Raw genomic sequence first — 18845 nt, 5'->3', positions numbered from 1 at the left:
GAGGAGTATCTGTTCGTATTCTTCGCCCACATTTTAATGGAGTTGTTTTTTTCTTGTAAATTAGTTTAAGTTCCTTGTAGATTCTGGATATTAGCCCTTTGAAAGATGGACCGATTGCAAAAATGTTCTCCCATTCTGTAGGTTGCCTGTTCACTCTGATGATAGTTTCTTTTGCTGTGCAGAAGCTCTTTAACTTAACTAGATCCATTTGTCAATTTTGGCTTTTGTTGTCATTGCTTCTGGTGTTTTAGTCATGAAGTCTTTGCCCATGCCTATGTCCTGAATGTATTGCCTAGGTTTTCTTCTAGGGTTTTTATGGTTTTAGGGCTTATGTTTAAGTCTTTAACCCATCGTGAGTTAATTTTTGTATAAGGTGTAAGGAAGGGGTCCAGTTTCAGTTTTCTGCATGTGGCTAACCAGTTTTCCCAACACCACTTTATTAAATAGGGAATCCTTTCCCCATTGCTTGTTTTTGTCAGGTTTGTCAAAGATCAGATGATTGCAGATGTGTGGCGTTATTTCTGAGGCCTCTGTTGTGTTCCATTGGTCTATATATCTGTTTTGGTAGTAGTACAATGCTTTTTTGGTTACTGTAGCCTTGTAGTATAGGTTGAAGCCAGGCAGCGTGATGCCTCTAGCTTTATTCTTTTTGCTTAGGATTGTCTTGGGTATATGGGCTCTTGGGCTCTTTATTGACTTTTCAGTGTTATATTTTAAACTAACACTTACATGACAGTTGTTTTCACTTGTCCAAAAAAGTTATCTATTACAATGGGATGCAGGTATATGTTTTGTTTCTGTAGAGAGAAAATGTAGACTCAACTATTTCAGCTAAAATTTGGCACATTTTATCTTAGAATTTAAGAATTTTCTAAAAACATAGTCAAAAGATAGAATATTCCTCACTGCATAGTAGTAGAGTCCTTGTCATAGTAAGTGTTCAGTTGTTAGCAAATGCTCATTTGTTAAGAACGTCACATTTGCCAGAGAGTATGACTGGCTGACCTAAGATTCATTCTAACTTTGTTTGATTTTATATTACTTTTGTTTCAGCTTTATCATATTTGACTTATTTAACTTTCTGTATGGCATATATTTACAACTTTCTCATAGTATTCCATGTGTATATGAATGTGCTATTTTCAACTGCTAGAACTTTATATTTTTTTCAATGATTGCTAACTTCTCTGTTCTTTAATATGGGCAAGGTATAAATGATAATGCTAAACCCCAAGACTTGTCCAAGTGCCACTGCACTCCATTTCCTGCCCTATTATTCCAAAGAGAGTATCGAGAAATAACCATAGGAGCAGGCCTGAAGAGGCATTTGTTTAAATGTATCCTCCACAGGATGTCCAGGCAAGAAAAACAGACATTCACCTTCTCCAGAAGTTATTCTCTAAACTGGGATAGGTGTAAACAGAGATTTGAAGGGTCTTAAGTTACTTTTTTATCTTGCTGATTTAAAAGCAAAACACAGTAATATAAAATGCTTCAAAACTATCCACGGTATGACTATGAAGTAGGCAGTGAAAGATATAAGAAGAGAACCCAACATCAAGGGGACAAAAAAGTAAATAAATGAGAGGGAAGGTGACCTTGACAGGGAAACAGAAATATTCATGTATGGGACTACAAACTATGAAATAATAGAAAACAAGTCTACATATTATTACTACTAAAATAAAAAAATGCATAAGTCATACTATATTTAACATGTAGATCTGATAACACTAGAAGGAAAGTGTAAAACAGGAAGGAAAGAAAAATTTTAGAGAGGTGCAAGAGTAGAGCTGCATGAATATCAAAGCTCATCAAAAATAGTTAAAATCTAAGTTCCTAATATAATACACTGTATGCATATTTGTCTCATCAGAAAGCTGAAACATAAGCTCTTTACAGACATATAAGTGTTGCTAACTTATAATTTCCAGTATTAAAAAACATGTACCTTTAGAAGAAATGATGCTCCATCCACTTCTGCTTTGCCCAAGAGCTGACAAGTCAGGTCAAAATACTGCATTGGCTGCACATCACACAATTTTAGTAATGTCCAAGACGGTGACATATGAGTAGATGCCCAAACACGTAAAGTTTCTACCATTTTGTGGTCCTCAGTAGTGAAGTTAAAATACTTGCTTGAAGTGCGAGGTATGATAGGGGCTCCCAAAGTTCCCTCAAACGTCAAAGATGCAAAGCCAGAGCTGGTGATACCCTGAGTCTCCTTTTTATATACTTGAATCTAAGAAAGTAGGGCAAAGTAGAAAAGAGATACAAATAAAATAGCTTACTGATGCAGAATCTATGAACTGAAGAAATTGGAAAGATTATCAATTTTGCCAGCATAATTAAGAGAGGGCATTTTTTAAAAACTATTTTTATTTAATTAGCATATGAAATTCTACTCTCACGTGCTGGTGCTACACTAAGATACATAAGTATCATGGACACTGTGAACCTCCATGCAAAATTCACTTACATTTTTGAAAGAGCTAGGTGGTGGTCTCCCTAATCCTATCAAGCTTGCAGTTTTACATTTTATTAGTTTTTTTTATTAAGGTATAATTTATACAAGGAAAAAGGATCATAAATGACAGTGACTTATGAATATTACAGAAAAGACTAGAACACTTGAAATATGAGAATATAAAGTGAATAAAATGAAGCTCAGGCCAGGGTTTGATCAGAGTGACTGAGAGCACTGAGATATGCCATAAGCTCTTTTGCTTTCTGAATGTGGGGGCTGTTATCAGAGGCACACACATTTATATTGCTGTATCTTCATGAACAGACTCCTTTGTCTTTATGAAAAGCTCCTTCCAAAACTCTCTCATAGTAATATAGTTATTTCATTTCCCTTATGTTTACTTAGTACTTTTTTTTTTACAGCTTTAGTTCTAACTTGTTTAGGTCTTCATATTTAAAGTGCACTTCTTGTAGGTAGCATATATTTGGTTCCTGATTTTTTTTGTTCAGTCAATCTTTCCCTTGCAAATGGAAATTAGTCCATTCACAGAAAGGCAGTTATTAACATGGCCATATTTGAGTCTACTATCTTGTTTTCCTTTTTTTCCACGCTTCTTGCTTTTTAGCTTCTTTGTTTTTTTTAAACTTTTTTTTTTCTATTGTTCCTTTCTTGTTTTCCTTTTGGAATTCTTATTAGTGCTCCACTTCCTTCTTCTTGGCTATGAATAAATCTTTAACTTTTCAATGTCTACTTGGAAATCAATATTGTTCTACTATGTACTTTCTACTTTCCATTTCATACTTGCTACTTCCTATTTCATGCATTCTACTTCACAAATATAACTTTTCACTGGTAGAATTCCATTCACTCATCCCACCCATCCTTTGTGTTACTGTTGTAGTATTTTTTCTACATATTTTATAAACTCCACCATGTAATATTACCAGTTTTGCTTTAAATAGGCATTTATCTTGTAATTAAATTCTGGAAAGAAATAAAAACATTCTGTTTACATATTTACTATTTTTTTCCATCATTTCTTGTATTTTTGTCACTTCTTAACTATCCAGCTTCTAGTTGCTAGCATTCCTCTTTGGCCTGAATATCATTCTTTTGCATTAATGCTATGCAGATATGCTGGCCATGGACTATCTCATTTTTCCTTTATATAAAATGTTTATTTCACTCTTATTCCTGAAGAATGTATTTGCTGGATATAAAATTCTGTGTGAACAAATTTTTTTCTATCACCATGTACAAATTATTTCTTTGTTCTCTGGGTGTCATTGTCTCTGGTAAAAAGTGAAAGATGACTGGTATCATTGTTCTCCAACAATGTATCATTTATTCTCCAGTTGATTTCAAGATTTTTCTCTTTTTCAATGATATCACTATCTTTTGTTTGGATATGCTTTTCTTTGTGCATACCCTGCATAAAGTACATTTAAGTCTTTGTTTTTCCTCAAATTTGGGGAAATTCTGGTCCTTATTTCTATAAATATTTTATTTCCCTTCACCCGCTCTCCTCTTGCATCCTAAATTACATGCAACATTTGATATTGTTCCATAGGTCCTTACAGTCTATTAATTTTTATTTAATCCTTGTTCTTCAGATTAGGTAGTTTCTAATGATTTGTCATCAATTTAACTTATATCTGATCTTAGCCCATCCAGTAGATTTTTCTTTTCATTTGTTCTTTTCAGTTCCTGAATTTCTATTTTTTTAAGTTTTCACTTCTCTGCTGAAATTTATCTTTTCACATTCATTTAACATCTTCCTCTAATTCACTGAATGTATTTTTGCTTAATTTCTTTTTAAAAATTATTTTATTTATTTATTTATTTATTTTTGAGAAGGGTCTCGTTCTGTCACTCAGGTTGGAATGCAGTGGTGTAATAATATTTCACTGCAGCCACGACCTCCCGGGCTCAAGGGATCTTCCCACCTCCACTTAATTCTTTGAAAGTCTGTATAATCTGTGCTTTAAAGTTTTTGTTTAATAAAGACAACATTTGGGCTACCATGGAGTTGATTTGGAATGTCTATGCTTTCTTTTTTCTTGACTAGGGGAAACACTTTCTTGTTTTCATGTCTAGTATATCTTTTTTCTTTACTAGACATCATAGATGCTATACTGTAAAGACTCTGAATTATGTTGGCTTCTTCTGACAAACACTGATTTTTGTTCTCGCTGGCCACTGAGTTGTCTGGTCATCTTAAACTCATGAATGCTTGTTTTTATGCTTTGTTAGGGTGATCTGTGGAAAGCCCATGATGTTTCCCAAAGTCTTCTACATTGATGGGACTCATCCTGCAAACTCTCTGCGAAGTCTTCTCCGTAGAACTCGTTTTAGGCTTTGACAAAACATGTGTATAACAGGCCTTACTATAAGATGTGATCCTTTGTGAGGTGAGCTACTTTAGGGGGGTGAAACCTTTATATTGCCTCAGCTGAATTTCCAAGGTGTTAAATAGTTATTAGTAAGTTAATTTCCAAGGTGTTAAATAGTTATTATTTGTCCCTATCTTGGACTTCCAGCACCCCATTACTAGACCTCTAGTATCTGCTTCATGTTCAACCACAATGTTCAACCACAGTTCAAACACACAGCAGCTTTTGTAATCCTTAAGTAGTTCTACCCCACCCTGTGCAGCCTGGTTTTCAACCAAGTATTCAAGTCCACCCCAACCCTGATGGACTTTTAGACATCCCCTTCTGTATAGCTCTTTCCTCTCTGGTTTCTTGTTGTGAAAATTCCAGTTTTCAGCTGCCTTGAACTTTGACTTCAGCTATATCAGGACCACAGCTTGAACTTCAGCTTACTGTGCAGTGGTTGAGAAAATGTCTGTAGGTAGGGATGTGGTCATCATGGGGCTCACTTTAAAAGTTTCTCTTCACTCTCTGATCATAGCTACCCATTGTCCAATGCCTAAAAAACAGTTGCCTCATATGTTTCATGGGTCTTCGTCGCAGCAGGGTTAGTCCAGTACCAGTTAATTTCTCACAATGCGGAAGTTCACTCTGCAGATTCTAACGATACTTGCCTACAACTGATCTATTACCTAACTTTACACTTTTAAATGGATTCTACTTGATGTATATGCTGCTTCTCTTTTATACTCCAATGTCTGATTGATGCTTGGTTCTGTGATCATCATTGTTATTACCAATTCCATGCTCACTAGTGTATACTGTTTACCAAAGCTTGCCTCTGCTGATTATCATAGTAAAACAGAACCAACTTCCAGCTTAGGTGTGTTGGTAGCTTTCACACATCATTTATAAGCAGATCCTCTTTGCTTGAGATTCAAAATATACCTTAATTAGTCTACTTCTATTTCCACCACCACTGTAGTCTAAGGCATCCTCATTTCATGTCTGTAAACTGAAATAGTCTTCTAAAGAATATCTTTGCCTTCATGCTTGTTCTTCAACAACCCATCTGTTATCCACGTGTTACTGAGTGATTTTTTTTCAAAATTTTAACCAATCATTTCATGTGCACATTTAAAACCCTCTAATGACTTCTCATTATACCTAGAGTAAAATCTAAATAACTTACCTACCACAATTTCATCTCGTAACACCTCCCCCATAGCTGACTAGGATCCATGCTAGTCTTCTTTCTGTTTCTCCAATACCACACTCATTCCTATTATAGGGCCTTGGCACCTATAGTGTCATCTGGTGGAAAACGTTTTCCCTCAAATCTCAGTAGGACTTCTCATTATCATCATTTGGGTCTCAATTCTTATGTCTCCTCATTAGAAAGGCCTTTCGTGATTTTGCCTTATTTTATTTATTTATTTATTTATTATTTTTGAGATGGAGTCTCGCTCTGTCGGCCAGGCTGGAGTGTAGTGGTGCGATCTCAGCTCACTGCAACCTCCACCTCCCGGGTTCAAGCAATTCTCCTACCTCAGCCTCCCAAGTAGCTGTGACTACAAGCACCCACCACCACACCCGGCTAATAGTTGTATTTTTAGTAGAGATATCGTTTCACCATACTGGCCAGGCTGGTCTCGAACTCCTGATCTTGCAATCCTCCTGCCTAGACCTCCCAAAGTGCTGGGATTACAGGTGTGAGCCACTGTGCCCGGTTGCTTTATTTTCTTTATAGCAACTATCACTACTTGAAATTACTTTGATTTATATGCTTTACTTTTATATTGTCTGCTTCTTTGCATTAAAACAGAAGCCTATACAAAAAAAAAAAAAAAAAAACAATTTTTGCTGGAAAAAAGAAGAGTAGATCTTGACTCTTGTTTTATGTATATTTTTGCTATGAACTATCATCTTCAAATTGCAATAAGAAAAACAAGAAAAAATAAATTCTGGCTGTTTTATGTATATTTTCGCTATGAATTATGATCCTCAAACCGCAATAAGAAAAACAAGAAAAAATAAATTCTGATATCTAAAACAGATGTCTGTACTTAGAATGACCTTGCTCAACTAAAGAAAACAGGGCTATTCAAACAAAGCTAGCGAACTATCAACATAAAGAGTGTAAGGAAGTGCTAGTAGCCCTAAATATGAACATTTCATGAAAACAGAGAAACAACTTTATAGAAAAATATAGTAACCCTAAATCTATACAGCAGCCTCAAAATATATAAAACATAAAATTAAATAAGAAGGCTTAAACCCCATTAACATTGCTTTAAATTATTAAGCAAAATCGATAGAACTAAAAGAAACAGGCAAATCCTCTATCACAGTAGTCTTTAAAACACAGTTTTCAATAGCTGATAAAATAAGTAGATAAGAAATAAAAAATGATATTGACCATATGGTAGAACATAAAGTAAGCATTCACAAATTTCAAAATACTAAACATTTCAGAGTATGTTTCCTGACCACAATAAACAATAGTAAAAGAAGGTAACTATTAAATGATTTAAATAAATATAAAAAACAAACAATAATCCTATGGAATTGGATTGAATATAACTCTATATATATATTATTTGGATTATTTGAATATAATTCAAATATAAATTCAATATATAAATATATGTTCAATATAATTCAATATATTCAATAATAATTCAATATATACTCGATGAGTCAATATTTGAATTTTCATATTGATTTCCTCTCTGACTTATGGATTATTTACAAATTATTTATAAACCCATAGATCAGAGATGAAATCAATGATCAATATAAAAATTCAATTATATATTCAACTGAATGGTAATGAAGTTATGACAAATTAAAACCTGCTGGATACAACTAAGGCAGTACTTAAAAAATTTAGTCATAAATGAATATATTACAAAAGAGACGGCTAAATTATTATAGTAGTAAAGTTAATTTTCTACAGTGATAATACTGCATCTTTATATTCATTCACATTTCTCTAGACTGTGAATGGAGCCATGTATGGTCTGTAAGTGTTTGTGTATATAAATTGTTGAAAATCTCCAAAAAATTTTCCAAAATACTTGGTGAAAAAAGTCTGCATGTAAGTGTACCCATGTAGTTCAAACCTGTGTTGTTCAAGGGGTAACTATATGCTGTTAGAGGTCATTAGATTCTTTACTCCTGTAGCAGGAGACACAATAATGACCTCTCTGGATGGGGATATGAGGGAAGTTTCTAGAGTGTTAGCTATATGAGTATAGTTATATTGTGAATGATGAAATGTTTATCTATTTGCTATTAAATAGTAACTTCCATAAACAATAACAACAACTAAATATGTTTATGAAGGAAGCATGCATTCTTTGAATACAGTATATAGGAAACAACACTTTGAAAAGTAAGCAATTTTTTGACGTTTAAATAGTATGTATTGCATGGCTATGATAATATTTCTTTTTTTCTTTTTCTTTTTGAGTCGGAGTTTTGCTCTTGTTGCCCAGGCTGGAATGCAATAGCACAATCTTGGCTTGCCACAACCTCCGCCCTCCGGGTTCAAGTGATTCTCCTGCCTCAGCCTCCTGAATAGCTGGGATTACAAGCATGTAGCACCACGCCCGGCTAATTTTGCATTTTTAGTAGACACAAGGTTTCTCTATGTTGGTCAGGCTGGTCTCGAACTCCTGACCTCAGGTGATCCGCCAGTGTCAACCTCCCAAAGTGCTGGGATTACAGGCGTGAGCCACCACGCCCAGCGATGATAATATTTCTATTTCTTTTTATCTTTACACAAATATTCTCCATTATCCTCCTATTCTCAAGGAAACAGCATTAATAGGTCATAAGAAGTGCCTAAGAGTAGAACACAGCTGAACGCTGTCCTCATTTGTGAGCATCAGACTGACCATGAAGGACAGAATTAAACTGAAGCCTTAGAAGAAAAAGACAACCAAGATGATGAAGAGGTTACAGGGAAACCCATGTAACAAAGGAAAACATGAAGAAACTGAAATATTTAAAATCTAAGGGACTGAAAATATACAAAGTATTTAAAAGCTGTCCAAAGCATCATGCAGTAATTTCCAAAGAAAAATTCCAAAAGTTCATTGAACAAAAAAGCTCAATTAAATAAATATTATAGCAATAAGGAAAATAATTTTGAGAAAATAATAATCCTTTGCATTTGTAAGTTCTAAAATTTTTATTTCTTAAAAATTGTGCTATTTAATAACTCTACCCTTATATTAAAGGCTTTCTTACATTTAGTTATTTAACTACAGGCATACTTTTAAAAGTACCTGTTCATATCTTATTTCTTATAAATGAAAACCAACTTAATTTGATTTTATACTTAGTATCTCAATGTTTTCATTGAACATGAATTAATACAAGAAACAGGAAAGAATAATATAATCTCCTAATCTTGTATACATTTTTTCTTGTTGACCTAAAGTTGTTTTTTAAAACATTAAAACACAAACGTTCTTTATCAAACTCTACAGATAAAACTTCTACAGCATTAGTCTATATTTAGAAACAGAAGACAGAATGGAAGTAGTCTTAATCAGGGCATGTAATACATTTCTGGGGAACGAAGGCAAGTGGTTTGTTCAAATAAAGATGTTTCTTACTGTAAATTATTTGAAGTCTGATAATATTTACACTACTTCTTATCTCGTGAAAAGCTTGCTGTCATGTTCTAACAAAGCAACCACATAATTAGTGCTAACTAGTTTCAGTGAACAATACAGAGTTCTCTTCAAATAAAGTTCTAGACAGTATGAATTATACCTTCAGCCTGTGAAAGCGAACAATATCTCCATTTTTATAAATTATTGGAAGGGCTTCATAGTTTCCACTAAAGAGCAGGCAAGTTAATTTTACATTTGTCTGGTCCACAATTGTTACAACTGAGCAATAATCTGGAAAACACAAAAATATTTTACCTGACTTTCAATATTTTAAAGCATTAGATAAAATAAGAATATGCTTACTTCAAAACACCAAACTTTATTCTTCTTTTTAATTAAGCCTTCTAAGAGTTAAAATACAGACATTTTCTTAGCTTTCAATACACACTGCAAAATTATTTTGCAGAAGTGTTCTATAAATATTACTTTTAGAAAGTTTAGTAAAACAAAAATAAAAATCTAATTCAGCATAAATTGTCTGGAGAGAAAATAACCTTTTTTATTGCTTCAAGGTTTACAAATCATGAAACATAAACGTAGTCAAATAAGAAAAAAGCAATTTATAAAATAAACATAACTAAATTTAGAATGAAAACAAAGGCTAAGCTATTTATAGCAGATATGAAGGTTGTACCCATACTGCATAAAGAACTTATAAAAATCAGGATGATACAGTATATATGTCATACAAATGAATAAACAATTCATAGAAAATGTCATAACAAAAAATTCAAAAGAGAAAATGGCAATTCTTGCTGGTCACCTATAAAAAATTATACATTATAACAAAAGAGAGGTATTTTATAAAATTTAAACTGGCAGAAAAATTTAATATTCGGGTTGCTGTAAAATGGTAACTTTAAACATTGGTGCTAGTAAAAATTGTCTGCTGGTGGTAGTAAAAACTGCCTTTTTTTTTTTTAATTAACACATAAAAGATTGTATGTATTTATGGTGTGCTATACATGGTTTTGAAGTACACATACATTGTGAAATCATCAAATCTAGCTAATGAAAATACACACATTACCTCACATAGTTATTTTTGCAGTGAGAACACTTTACATCCATTTTCTTAGCATTTTTCAAGAATACAACATATTTTTCACTACAGTCACTATGTTATACAATAGAACCCCTGAACTTATTCTTGCTAACCAAAATAGTGTATCCTTTGACCAACATCTCCCCAAAACCTTCCCATAGCCACACAGGGCCCTGGCAACAACCATTCTACTCTCTACTTCTATGAGATTAATTTTTTAAGATTCTGTACCTGGCTTATTTTACTTAAGAATGTCCACCAGGTTCATCCATGTTGTTGTAAATGACAGAATTTCCTTCTTATGTCTAAATAGTATTCCACTGTGTATATAGACCATATTTTCTTTATTCATCCATTAATGGACGCTTAGGTTTATTCTATGCCTAATGTGAATAAGCCTGCAATAAACATGGGAGTGTGGATGTCTCTTCAACATATTGATTATTTCCTTTTGATATACATAGTAGTGATCCCTATCTGAAGTGTCACCTTCCACAGTTTCAGTTACCTGCAGTCAACCATGATCTACAAATATTTAATGGAAAATTCCAGAAATAAACAACATGAATCATCCCTTCATGCAGGGTATCCACACTGTGCATGCTCCCTGCCTGTTAGTCACTTAGTAGCTGTCTCTGCTATCATATCAACTGTTGAGGTATCACAGTGCTGGTGATCATGCAACCCTTATTTTACTTAATGGCCCCAAAGTGCTAAGACAAAGTGGTAAGTGCTTAGTTAAACTTTATTATAGGTATGTATATTTAGGAAAAAACAGTGTATACAGAGTTCAGTACCATCCATGGTTTTGGGCAGCTGCTAGGGGTCTTGGAGCATATCCCCTTTGGACAAAGGAAAAGTACTGTACCCAGTAGTGAGATTGTGGGATCATATGGCAGTTCTAATTTTTGGAAGAATATTTATATGTTTTCCACAATACCTGTGCTAATTTACATTGCTACCTACAATGCGCAAAGGTTATCTCTTCTTCACACCCTTGCGATACTAGTCTTCTTTTTGATAACAGCTATTGTAAAAGGTGAGAAGTGATATCTTGCTGTGGTTTTATTTTAATGATTAGTGATGTTGAACATCTTTTCGCATACTTGTCTGCCATTTGTATGTTATCTTTAAAGAAATGTCTATTCAGGTCCTTTGCCCATGTTTAAATTGGGTTGTTTTCTAATCATTTAGTTGAGTTCCTCATATACTTTAGATATTAACCCATTATCAGATACACAGTTTGCAAATATTTTCTCCCATTCTTTACTCTGTTAATGCTGGTTGTGCAGAAGGTTTTTAAGCTTGATACAATTCCATTTATCTATTCTTGCTTTCATTGCCTGAGCTTTTGAGGTCCTTTCCAAAGAATTTTTGGTGAGCTCTATCTCATGGAGCTTTTCCCCTATGTTTTCTTCTAGTAGGTTCATAGTACTACATTGAACAGAAGTGGCAAGAGTGGGCATCTTTGTCTTATTACAGATCTTAGAGGAAAAGATTTCAACTTTTTCTGCATTTATTAAAATGATCACATAATTTTTGTGCTCCATTCTGCTAATAAACATTTTGATTTGCATGTGTGGAACCACCCTTGCATACCTGGAATAAATCCTACTTGATCATGGCAAATAGTCTCTTTAATGTGCTATTGAATTTGGTTTGCTAGTATTCTGTTGAGGATTTTTGCATCTATATTGGCCTGCAGTTTTTTTTGCTGTTAGTTTTTACTGTCTTTGTGTCTTCAGTATCAGAGTAACGCTGGCCTCGTGAAATGAGTTTGGAAAATATTTCCTTCTCTTCCATTTTGGGAAGAGGCTGAGAAGAATTAGTGTTAGTTCTCCATGGAATGTTTGATAGAATTTGATGCTACCTATACACATGATTCAGAAAAATGCATTGACTTTCTGACCTTTCTAGTCCCCTAGTAATGAAGGTATAGAGATTGAAAGGAACAAACCACAAAACAGTGAAGGAAAGGAGAGTGGGAAAAAACAACGTATTTCAGGAAAATGGAAAGTAAGTGGTTAAGAGATAAAATAAACAGAAGAGGCCAAAATCCAGAAGATACTACAAGGTGGCTACAGTAAAGATGGGAGCCACTGGGATTAAGCGTGAGAGTAAAAAGTAGGGATGAAATCAGGGGATCAATTAGAAGTTTACACACAGAACAAGTGTTTCAATTCCATGACTAACCATCCTTATTCTCCACTTCCCTGAAAATGACTTCAGGCAGCATCTTTGTATTTAACAACCTTTCCATTTTGAAAACTTCTAGGAACACAGCTTCTTTTCCAAGGAAGCTGAACTCATTAACTGGGAAGTGGTAAGACTTCTCACGTTGGTGTTAACAATCAGAATAAATTCCTCCTCACCATCACATTAGGGAACCTACAGCTTGGTTGGCAGTTCTCATCCCACCCACCCTAGGCTGAAAATTTCAATCAACATGCCCTAACAAGTACTATTAGTCACTATCAAGTTTCCCACTCAAGGAGAGGGAGTATTACAGAAATGAACTACTTACAAACAAAGCAAATGAGAAAGGTATATGAAACCTAAAATAAACTATATCTACATTCTTAAATACAAAAATACAGCAGAAAATTACCAGGCATTAGAATAAAAATGGAAGACGCTGTAATCCTAGCACTTTGGGAGGCCAAGGTGGGTGGATCATTTGAGGTCAGGAGTTCAAGACCAGCTTGGCCAACATGGTGAAACCCCACCTCTACTAAAAATTACAAAAGTTAGCTGGGTGGTAGTGGTGCTCTCCTGGGAAGTGGAGGTTGCAGTGAGTCGAGATCATGCCACTGCACTCCAGCCTAGATGACAGAGTGAGATCTGTCTCACAAAAAAAAAAGGGAGACAGAAAGAAAATGGGGTTAAGAAGAAAAACGAGAGAAGGGAGTGAGGGGGAGGGAAAAAAAGGAGAGAGAGAGCAAAGGGGAGAAAGAAGGGAGGAAAGAGAGAGAGGAATGGGAAGGGAAAGGGAGACGAGAAAGGAGGGTAGAAAAAGAGAAATCTGAATTTGTGAGAAGGGTGAAATAACCTGGAACAAAAACAACAAAAAAACTCTAAAAATGAAAAAACTTCAATAAGCATTTTCAGAAAGAGTAAAAATATATTATATTCTCATCCCATGAGGACCCACTGGCTCCAATTTTAGGTTTTAAGTTTCCTTTGTCACTATTTCTTACTATCAGTAAGGAGCGACACTTCATGCCATTTTTTCTTTGTTAGCAGTCTTCCAATGACCAAAGACAAATTTTATTTATTTTTCGAAACACAGAACACATTCTTACTTGCAATTACCATATGACTCTATTGTACCGTTTTATACATCTGAGATACATTATGGAATCTTTTTTCCTATATCTTGAAATATATTGATATTCATTATCTGAGTAATTATTTCATCACTATGCATCAATTATTTCTATGCACGCTTAAAAAGACTAATTTTTAAAATGTGAAATGAGGCAACTGTCTAAAGGATGATACAAGAATCAAATAATCACTATTGTATCATTCTTCAGTTTTCATACTCAAGATATAAAAGAAGTTTGGAGACAACATCTTTTGAGTTTCTTCTTTAGCTTTATTTAAACAGAGTTAAAAATTCAAAATTTTAAAATTTGTGCCCACGGTCAGTGAGAAGAACATTGATGGAGGAAGTCATTTAACCATTATTAGATGAATCAGAAGCTAAATGCAAAAACAGCAGCGCGTTAGCCAATGATGATAAAATTGATCACATAAGTAAAATCTCAGGCTATTTATCTCCAGATGATATCCTATATAAAGTTTCTCAAGCTCAAGAATTGATGCATGAAAATACATTTCTAAAAATAGGGAGAAAACACAAAATATTTCTAAAAACGGAAATATGGTATTCTTATCCAGTAAGTCATTCAACAAAAATGATTTCACCATACGATATTCTGGGACATGACTAAGGACCATTCCACTTTGCTAAAATGACTTGTGATGGCATTCTTTCATCTTAAATCATATTTGCATACCAAAATTCACATTAAATGGCATGTAAATGGATATGCAGAAGGCAAGTGTATACATAAAGGTAGTGGAAAGAATAGGTGAGCTCAAAATGAAAGATCCATCTTTAATCATTTGAATTGATGTTTACAAATCTAAAATAGAAACTGTTTTGTAATTATGGAGCAAAAACAGCTGCTCTCTCCAAAAAAATTTTTGAGTCAACAAAGTTTTCAAAAGTATTTTGATGATGCAAGTGCAAGAAGAAAAACCAAAAGCAGTAATAAGCTAGAACCATTTGTTTGTGTATCTTTAAAACTAGGAAAATATGGGATTATGAAAGAAAAATGACTCTGCTATGTTTATGTCCTTTTTATAATTTTTAGTGACTTTATTTTCTCCTTATTCTCACTGCTGCATAATATTTGAAAAATGACTTAAAAATTCAGAAACTTTAAAAGGTATTGGAACCATATAGTAAAAGATAATGATTGTTTTTCCTATTATGCTTAGGTGCCAAAAAACTGATGATATCTCTTAGAACTTAAAGCAAAAGGAAAAAGAATGACAAAAGGACAGAAAATGGAGAAAACAATGAGTGAGAGAGAAAACTCAAAGAATTCGGCTTTCTGAACTCTGCTTTCTGAGAAAGAGATCCTCTTTATGGATATTTGGATATGGTACAACAGCCTGCTTCCCCACAATAAGGTTATATCCTCACTTATGCAATTTGGTTCAAAACTCAAGGGTGCTGAACATTCGTAGCATTACTTAAATATACAGACTGTTTCTGTAAATTTTTCTGGAACATACACATTAAAGGAAATTCATGTGGCAAGAATGGGCTATGGTTCTCAACTCCAGCACTTGTACACTTTTGTGGAACATTCCACAGCAAATACATACTCTGTAAAAAATTCAGGAGCAAAAGAAAAGCCATGCAAAAATATTCTATTAACTGTTCTACTCTACACAGACTTTGTTTCTGTTAAATTCTGTACCCCAGGCAAAAAAGTCAGAACCAAAGAACAGCTGACAATCTTATTCCATAAAATCAACTTTAGCAGTACAATATCTGACCAAGAGAAGCCCCAAAAGTAGTGTTCAAGAATAGAGGAAGAACATTTACTAGAAGTGAATGATGCAGTCTTCCAATTAAAAGGGCCCACTGAAGGCAAACAGGATAAATGATCACACCAAGTCACATAATTGTGAAATTTGGGAACACCAAATATTTTTTAAAATTCTAAAAACTTCTGTAGAGAATAAAACAAGTCACCAATGTAAGACTGAGAAGTAGATTAACATCAGACTTTTCTATTAACACGACTGGGGTTACTAAAAAGACAACAAATCAATGTCTTCAAAGTCTAAGGAAAAATGCTGATACTTCGACTTTATAAAACCTGACAAAACTATCAATCAAGCATAAAGACAGATGAAGAACATTTCCAGATTTTGGCCAATCAAATATTTTACCTCCACCTTTCTTAGGTAATTCTCCAGCAACACAATGGGAAAAAACATAAAATAGGAAAATGCAGAGTACAGACAATAGTAATGGATCTCCCAGATTGATAGTTAGAGAGCAGGCCTAGCAAACTACTACTCTAGATTGGAGCGGAAGGGAGCTGATAAGAAAGGAGAGGTTCATTAAAAAAAATAAAAGAGTAATCACTTAGCGTAATGTTCTCCAGATTCCTTCATGTTGCTTCAAGTGACGGGATTTCCTTCTTTTTTTCCACATGATTTCATTTCACACGGAATCTAAAATAGTCAAACTTACAGAAGTAGAAAGTGATTATCAATGCCAGGGAGCGGGGGTGGTGAGAAATGGGGAGATGCTGGCCCGGCATGGTGGCTCATGCCTGTAATCCCAGCACTTTGGGAGGACAAGGTGGGTGAATCACTTGAGACCAGGAGTTCGAGACTAGCCTGGCCAATATGGTGAAACCTCGTCTCTACTAAAAATACAAAAAATTAACCAGGTGTGGTGGTGCCTGTCTGTAACCCCAGCTATTTAGGAGGCTGAGGCATGAGAATCACTTGAACACAGGAGGCAGAGATTGCAGTAAGCTGAGATCATGCCACTGAACTCCAGTCTGGGTGACAGAGCAACTCTGTCTCAAAAAAAGGGGCAGGGAGAAATGCTCATCAAAGGATATACAAACTTTCAGTTCAACAGGAGGAATAAATTTCCAAGATTTGCACAGTATGGTGACCATGGTTAATAATAATGTATTGCATATTTCAAAATTGCTGAGAGATTTTAAATGTTCTCACTACAAAAAATAAGTATGTGATGTAATGGGTATGTTAATTAGCTTTATGTAATCATTCCACAATGTATACACATATCTAAACATCACATTGTCCCCCACAATATATATTTGTTTGCCAATTTAAAATAAAAATTTAAATTAAAACAATAAATAATCCCATAGACAACTACATATTTATATAAACTTGAGGGCATAGTGAAGGCACAGTTTTATCATTAATAACAATAGCAACAAAAAAGAAAAGGCATTAGAAATCCCACAAAATATAAAAGACTATACAGGAATAGCTCATCCAAATATGAAGAAAACTAAAATGTAGCATAGAGATAGCCAAAGAATGGAAGAAATATGTATGGTACAGAAGAGAATATAAATGCTCATAATTATGACAAAAGATGAGTAAAGGTATACCTGACAGAAGACTAAAGGAGTAAACAATAACACTGAATAAAGTTGACGAATAAGAAATGAAAGACAAATACATTATTTAAAGTTAAAGAGAATCAATAAGAAAAAAATGAATAAAAATTTAAAAGGAATGGTATTTTCCATAGTATAAAACATTTACATAATCTAAACTCTTCTTCTGAAAATACTAATTGTTTGTTAAATTACAACCACATGGTAACACTTTTAAAAAATTATTTCTCAAATCAAAAGTTAATCCCAGGATAAAAACAAATAATCCAGGAGGTGAACCAAGGTGGGAGGCAAATTCAAAAGCTAAAACACATCTGAAAGGGCTCTTACTAGAAATCTAGAGTTTTGGAAATTATACACCAAGTCTGAAAAAAGAAACTACATCTTGGTCTATTGCAAGGTAGAAGCTGAAAGTAAGCTATCAGCATAAATCATTTATCTTAAAAAATGGAAGCTACGGGAAAAAAATCCACCTGCTAGTATAGAGAATCACGAAGAAAATCTGCCTGTCTGTGCCATGGTTTGGAAACGAGGGAAAAATAATAATAGGCCAGTTTGTGGAGTAACTGGCATTAATACATTCAATGAAATTTGTGTAGATATCCTCTTAGTTTGGTTTTCTTTAGTTTTTGTTTTGTTTTGGTTTTTGTTAATGGCAAATGACATGTTGACTCTAAAGTTAAAACGGACGAGTAGGGGCTACTGTTATTTAAGAAATACTTGAAAAAGAAGAATGCAATGGGATATTTTTCTGTTGAACAGCAACATTAAAAAGTAAAGAAATTGGGATAATGTAGTGTGTTCTGAGAGGGAAAATTCATTCTTTAGCAATATAGGATTTTAGTGATAAAGAGAAAAAAATCACTATCACTTCTCTCCCATATTTGTACTTCACCTATGTAATAGTTAATTCCTACTATGTACATTAAAGGTTTCATCTAAATACAAATCCCACAATTCACAATACAACAACTGTTCCTCCACACAGCACATCATTTATGTTATGTGACATCCAACTAACACCCTCTCACAGCGGATTTTTTGGTAATAGCTTATAGGGTTTCCCCAAGCACTATACTGGCTATTAACTTTACAGCTGGATTCATAAGGATATTCTCAATATTGTCACTTGAACCTGTTTCCGCTATAAGTAGAACTGTGAATAATGCCTGTATAGTTTTGATCCCCCTTTTCCCCACAAATGTGACACAAGCAATTTCACAGTGAAACAAATGATTGGTTTGCCAATTAAAAAAAAAAAAAAAAACACAATGTACTTTGCACAAAACACAAATACTCTGAATGTTTGAAGTTTCTTAAAATTTCACGACAAACACAAAGGGAAAGAGATCACTAGTCTGACAAAATCCAATTCGGATTTTAAGCTGCAGTAATTCTGTATTACTCCTCTCACTTAATGCTCCAAATTGATATACTTTTGCAAATTGTGAATACAAAACCAATACAAGAAAAAAACTGAATTTAACTAGGCATAAAAAATGGTAAATAGTTTAATTTAATGTTAATGTTAGTTTAACTTAATGTTTAATTTGCATAGTTTAATGTTAGCGAAAA

The 18845-nt window shown here is 33.9% G+C and overlaps 1 protein-coding gene across 7 annotated transcripts in view; it reads right to left on the bottom strand.

The window, feature by feature from the left end:
- LOC105474902 (protection of telomeres 1) overlaps nucleotides 1-18845 on the bottom strand; it is a 125786-nt gene that overhangs the window by 49672 nt on the left and 57269 nt on the right. For 6 of the 7 annotated variants that reach the window (XM_011729828.3, XM_011729791.2, XM_011729800.2 and 3 more), the window contains 2 exons: nucleotides 9628-9758; nucleotides 1952-2242 (listed from right to left, as the gene is read on the bottom strand). In XM_011729828.3, coding sequence (XP_011728130.1) covers nucleotides 1952-2242; nucleotides 9628-9758 — 422 coding nt within the window. The remainder of the gene's footprint in view (nucleotides 1-1951; nucleotides 2243-9627; nucleotides 9759-18845) is intronic. The other variant, XM_011729871.3, reaches the window with a different exon arrangement.

The sequence above is a fragment of the Macaca nemestrina genome, chromosome 4 (genome assembly GCF_043159975.1).
Source record: "Macaca nemestrina isolate mMacNem1 chromosome 4, mMacNem.hap1, whole genome shotgun sequence".
In the NCBI taxonomy this organism is placed as follows: domain Eukaryota; kingdom Metazoa; phylum Chordata; class Mammalia; order Primates; family Cercopithecidae; genus Macaca; species Macaca nemestrina.
The sequence above is the reverse complement of the archived record's forward strand: the minus strand, read 5'-3'. Positions and strand labels throughout refer to the sequence as shown.